The sequence below is a fragment of the Cicer arietinum genome, chromosome 1 (assembly GCF_000331145.2).
Source record: "Cicer arietinum cultivar CDC Frontier isolate Library 1 chromosome 1, Cicar.CDCFrontier_v2.0, whole genome shotgun sequence".
NCBI classification, from domain to species: Eukaryota; Viridiplantae; Streptophyta; class Magnoliopsida; order Fabales; family Fabaceae; genus Cicer; species Cicer arietinum.
The window spans coordinates 48,339,396-48,345,100 of NC_021160.2; the positions used below are offsets into that span (position 1 = coordinate 48,339,396).

A 5,705-nucleotide genomic window follows, 5' to 3' on the forward strand; every position below is an offset into this window, starting at 1 on the left:
TAATAAATGTGCTAATAAAATATCAAAGTTTGATTTACACTACTCAACGGTCTATTTGGTGGAATAATTTTTTAAATTGTATTTGTAACAATAAAAAGGTGTATTCGTAATATATTCGAATTATATATCGTTGTTCTTTGATACTTATATTTTGTTAGGTTTTACAATCAAGTTTTTTTATGTTAAGCGGGTGAATTCTATGTAAACACTTTTGTTTGAATCATGTTGTTATCTGCTTGAATTCTTTTATTAAATGAATGAATCTAATTAGACGGGAAAAAAAATGATAGAAATCCAAAATCAAAATCACATCCCAAAGTTAAAGAAGGTAAAAGCATATAAGCATTAGGACAACAAAAACTATCATTTTCAATTAATTTCCACGCCCTTTCCTTTTCATCTTCATGTTAAGAGCTACAGTTTCCACAAAAGTAAACATTATCTACCATACAACAAAAGTAGGGGAAATAAATTGGTCTAGTTAAGATTAAAAAATATTAATTGAGCTCCTTTATATCAAAGACAACATTCTAAAAGATCATAAAATGTATCACAAATTATGAATATTAAAATTTCTTCTAGGAGCCAAATCAAATAATTAAACGGAACCGTTTTTTTCTTGAGGAATTTAACCAGAACAAAAGTTATTTTCGCATTAAACTTTTTCCATATATAAAAGGTTGAAGGAAATTTTATCCAATTACTTTCAAAAAGGAATAATTAAAAGAAATATATAATTTTAGTCCTTTTAACTTAATTCAATAAAATTACGTTAAATTACTGAATAAAATCTTACAAAACTAAAAGAAAGTTATAATTTTATGAACTAAAATTATATTTAATATTGTTCTTACTCTTAACTCAAAATTTTGTTCGAACTTATCTCTGGAATTTTATAATTGTTGTGTGATAATCAAAATTATATTTAAAATTTAAAAAAAAAATAGATAACTTTTGAAAAGGGTTATTGATATTAATGAAGTTCAATTAGAACTAAAGTAATAATGAAACCAAAGTTATTACTTTGCTTAAACATCACTTAAACATCAACAACACAACTTTGCGAAAACTGAAACTTCACCGCCGGACCAGAAACTCCAAAACCACCGTCACCCTTATCGCCGGCGACACGAATAAACGCCGGACAGTTAACATCAATATGATACCTTCCAGAAACCCAAGTCCCCACTTTCCACTTAACCCTCCCGTTGACTTTAACGTTGACCAACACTCCACCTGAAAGTTGATCCTGTCTAAGAATTTCCGACAAGTAAGGCGAAACGGGAACGCCGACACCGTAAAGTAACGGCGACCAAACGGTGATGTCACGGTGACCTTGATAAGTTTGCGGAAGTTGGGTGGCGAGAGAGATTTGTTGTCCTCTGTAAGAAACGTATGCGTCAAGTTTGTGATAGTAAATGCCGATCTTGGAGTTTGGATTGATGGATGAGAGAGTGGCTTGGATTGTTAGTGTGAGTGTGTTTGGTGTAATTGGGGTGGTTGGGGACGGTGGTTCATCGGTGGAAGAGAGGTTGAAGGCGAAAACGGTTGCGTCTTGGAGGACAAAACGAGGTTTGGTGGGACGAAGAATGATCCAGATTAAGAAGACGACGAAGAGGATGAAGATTATAAAAGTTAAAATGCCCGCGAATATGCGGCGGACGAGTTGGCGGTATTCGTCATCATGGTAGTCACATTCTTTGGTCATGGTAATATAGTTTTGTATAAATTATTACAATTCTTGAATTAATCACAAAATTTATGAAATAGTTTTGTTTGGCTTTTGTTGTTTGTGTATATTTAGTAAGGGTGGAGATATGAATGAGAGGATATATGTGTTGCTTTGGTTGTTGTAAATTGTAATGGAATGGAAGTACTGATTTTGGAGAACATTTCTTATATAAAGTAAGCAATATGTAGGTGAATATATGGTACAGGGGTTGGGAGGGTAGTTAGAGGGTAATAATTTGTTATAAGGACTTGAGTTTAAGTTTGGTCTTTGTGTTGATATGTGTCTAAGCTTGTAGTACACGGTAAGTTGATTTCAGTGATTTTTTGTATTCATATAGGGTTGACGTTTACTTATACAAGAGTTAGTCTACTTAGTTACTCTTTATAGCCATATAAGATTTTATGGATCTAACCGTCTATATAATAGTTTTTATTAAGTAGTTAGATTAAATCTACACACTTTTATAAAATTTTCAAAATATTATTTATCATTTCAACATAGAATAATATATATTTTTATAAATATTAGTAAGATATTGGCTATAATATAAACTATCTTTGTCTTTAAATATTATTTATCTTCAAAAGTAAAATCGATTCTTAACAATTTAATATTGCAATTCACTTTAGTATTTCATTTCAACGGTTGAATTCAAATAGAACACAATAGCTCATGCAATCAATTTTAATGTGTAAAGTACAACCATATGAAAATGTCATGCATATAGATTTTGTCATTAATTTTAATGTATTATATAACGGAAATGTCACGATGATCTCAAATATTGATGTGGCTTTTTTACCTGAGATATATTAATCGTGTATAAAAAGTAACTTAAGAGTGTAAATAATTTTTATATAAATAGTGAATTACAACTCTTCTATTTTAAAAAATATTTGACTTATATAGTAACTATTTTTAAAAGTAATGGACATGATTGTTTTGATAGGCTGACGATGTAAAATATTTTATATTGTTAGTGCATTAAATTAACCTCAAATTATTTCATAATAATTAGTTTTAATTACTATATTAATCATCCTTAATGATTCTTTGTGAATTTAAATTTTAGATATCAAACAAATTTATAAGCCTTATATGATTTGAAAATTAGTCCGTATTTCACTGTACAATTTTATTTGCACTGTATACTATTTTATGAAATATAAATAAATTTATACATATATTTAAGGTTACCCATCAAAAAATATTTCATTTAACCAAATTTTTATATAAAATAATTTTTTATAAGTAAATATTAGTATGTTAAATTATGTTGTATATAAAATAATAATAATAATAATATATCCTCTTTCAGAAAAATATAATAATATCCTAAAAAATATCAATCTGACAGTTTTGTTAATTTTATATCCTATAAAAAAATATGAAATAAATAAATTGGCTTTTTTACAGGAAATAAAATACCTACTTATAAAGATTACGCTTGAAGGGTGTGTCTTTTCGTGAGTATAAAAATGGTTAATAGAACAAAGTAGTATAAGAGAATATGGGGTACTGTGTACATATGCCATAGAACTCAAGTTTTTCACAAAATTCCTCAATTCCTTAACTGGCATGAATCACGAGTAGTGTTTGTAGTATGTTCCCTCCAAAGGTTTGGAATTAAACACATATAAGCCTCCAACAAATAATTTAAGAGTAAACCACTCTTATAATTTTGGTTTTAACAATAAATTTAAATTAATTTTTAAATTATTAAAATAGTTTTTAAAAGATACAACTTGTTTCGTTAAAGTAATTGAAATATACAATTAACTATCAAAATAATTCATAACCGTTAATACGTGAGAGACTAAATTAATTGACATTTTGATGATTCAGATACTAATTTAGATTTTTTGTTGAGTCAAATATTAAACTGGTAATATCCTATATTTTCAAAGACTAAAATGATAGTTTACTCAATAATTTATTCATAGGAAGGCATTAGGTCAAAAAAATTCTACTACATTTTTTTTTCACATGTTTTTCTTTTTCTTTTTTTTATAATCTCACATGTTCTTTTTATCAGTAATATTAATTAATCATGTTCAAAATATTGTCAAATACTTAAATATTATCTCCTTTTTAACAGGAACTCTAGGTGTTATTTGTCATGTTAATTCTTTTTGGGATGACTATATATTCTCAAATGATGATGATCACATATAAGTAAATAGATCATCAAACAAGGTTAAACTTCTATATATATGAAATGAGATGTACATGGTGAGTGAAACACGAGTACTTATTGTTAAGATTAGATATTTTTGTATTAGAGATGATAAAGAATTAGTTTTATTAAGTGAATTAATTTTATATATAGATTATTTTATTCTTTTGATATCTTTTTAAATTATTAATATGAAATATTTTAAGAATTTTATTTTGTATTAAGTTTTCAAATTTATTTTTAATATGAGATGAATCTCCATCTCTACAAGTCTATGATTTCTCACATGGTATCAATGCCGATGCACTGCAATTACATCAACTGTAAAGATGAAAAATTTGGTACTGAATGCAATAAAAAATATTCAACAAAAAATATGAATATTTTTTAGAATATTTGACAGACGAATTGTTAATTCAAGAAAATGTTTGTGTATCTCATGATTATGAAGGTGCATCATTCAAAAATCGGCTCCATCAACTTTATTTTATTCATATTGAATAGAAGTATCTCTAATTATCTTATAAAGATAAATTAAATCTACACTAAATTATAAGATAATATAAATCTATATATTGATAAAATAGCAAATAGTGCGAAGCTCATCACCCCATAAGCAAAGAGAAACATTATGTTGAAGGATCATTTTTTTATACTCCTTTTTACTTTCACTATCAATTATATGTACATATTATTATTATTATTTAAAAAGATTAATAGGTAAAGTCTAATCAAGGGATGTTCACTGAAATTTATTGTCACTATAAAGTTCAAACTGATGTTACCACTATTTGGAAGGGTATACCTTGGAGGAAATGCACATACAGATGGCCTAATGCATCGCTTTCTATATATGTTAGGAAAGGATGGGACTTTTTCCAACTCATGATGAATGAAAAAGTATGATACTCTACCTCACAGCGGTTTAAGGGCGAAATCATTGAAGTTAGGTCGTTGAATCTTAAAATAAATATTTGTTTGATAAAAAAAAGATCTCAAAATTAAATAGTTTATGGTAGCATTAATTATCTTACAAATTTACTTGTAGTATATATAATTTAGCTAATAAAAAATAAGATTTGAATCTTTTGTCTATAGTTCAAATATAAATTACTCTATTATTTTTTATCTTTTTTATAATTTAAAATATCATTTCTAAAGATCGCTTTAAACCACTAAATTTATCATATAGGTTAAAAATTGGATAGAGTGTATAGTGGATCCTCTGAGATTGTGCCCAACAAATTTTGATTAGATAGAGGTAGACTGAAAAACGAACTTGTGGGACCATCACAACCATATGTGACAATAAGTCCTAAATTAGATTATTATAATGATAATTTAATTTGATGGAGGTTGCAAGTGGGTGATAGATAAGTTTAGGAAAACAACCACTTATTCCCAAATTTGCCTTGTCTTTCAAGGTAGACATGTAGGCCTTTTGGGAAGTCTTGTTCGCATATCATGTCCTTCTAATGCATGCCATCTTTCTGGTCATTTTCTCAATGACTTGTTAATTTCCTAAGTCGCTTTAATTTATTTCATGATGATATTGTGGTCGTTAACTTTGTTAGACATGAATTTTTTTTCTTTGAAATAACATATCACAATCACAACTTTCCTTAATTCCTTTTCTCACCACACAAATTCCTTGAGGAAGTATGAAAATTTTGACGTTTAACACTACTATGCTCGATTTTCTTTGGTACATTATACTAGTATTATTACTAAGTTCAATTTGAAAACAAGAAAACTTGTAAAAAAAATTGAAAACAAGAAAAGAAATGTATTTGGATT

General features: G+C 27.4%; 1 protein-coding gene across 1 annotated transcript; it reads right to left on the reverse strand.

Moving 5' to 3' along the window:
* Nucleotides 1-345: 345 nt before the first annotated feature.
* On the reverse strand, nucleotides 346-1,925 carry LOC101495590 (NDR1/HIN1-like protein 1). The gene has a single exon (XM_004487404.4). It carries the CDS (start codon nucleotides 1,706-1,708, stop codon nucleotides 1,040-1,042), a length of 669 nt encoding a protein of 222 aa, XP_004487461.1. The 5' UTR covers nucleotides 1,709-1,925; the 3' UTR covers nucleotides 346-1,039.
* Between the last annotated feature and the right edge of the window lie 3,780 nt (nucleotides 1,926-5,705).

Excerpts from the sequence above, each read along its gene's own strand:
- LOC101495590 (XM_004487404.4), bottom strand. The coding sequence starts at position 1,708 with ATGACCAAAGAATGTGACTACCATGATGACGAATACCGCCAACTCGTC.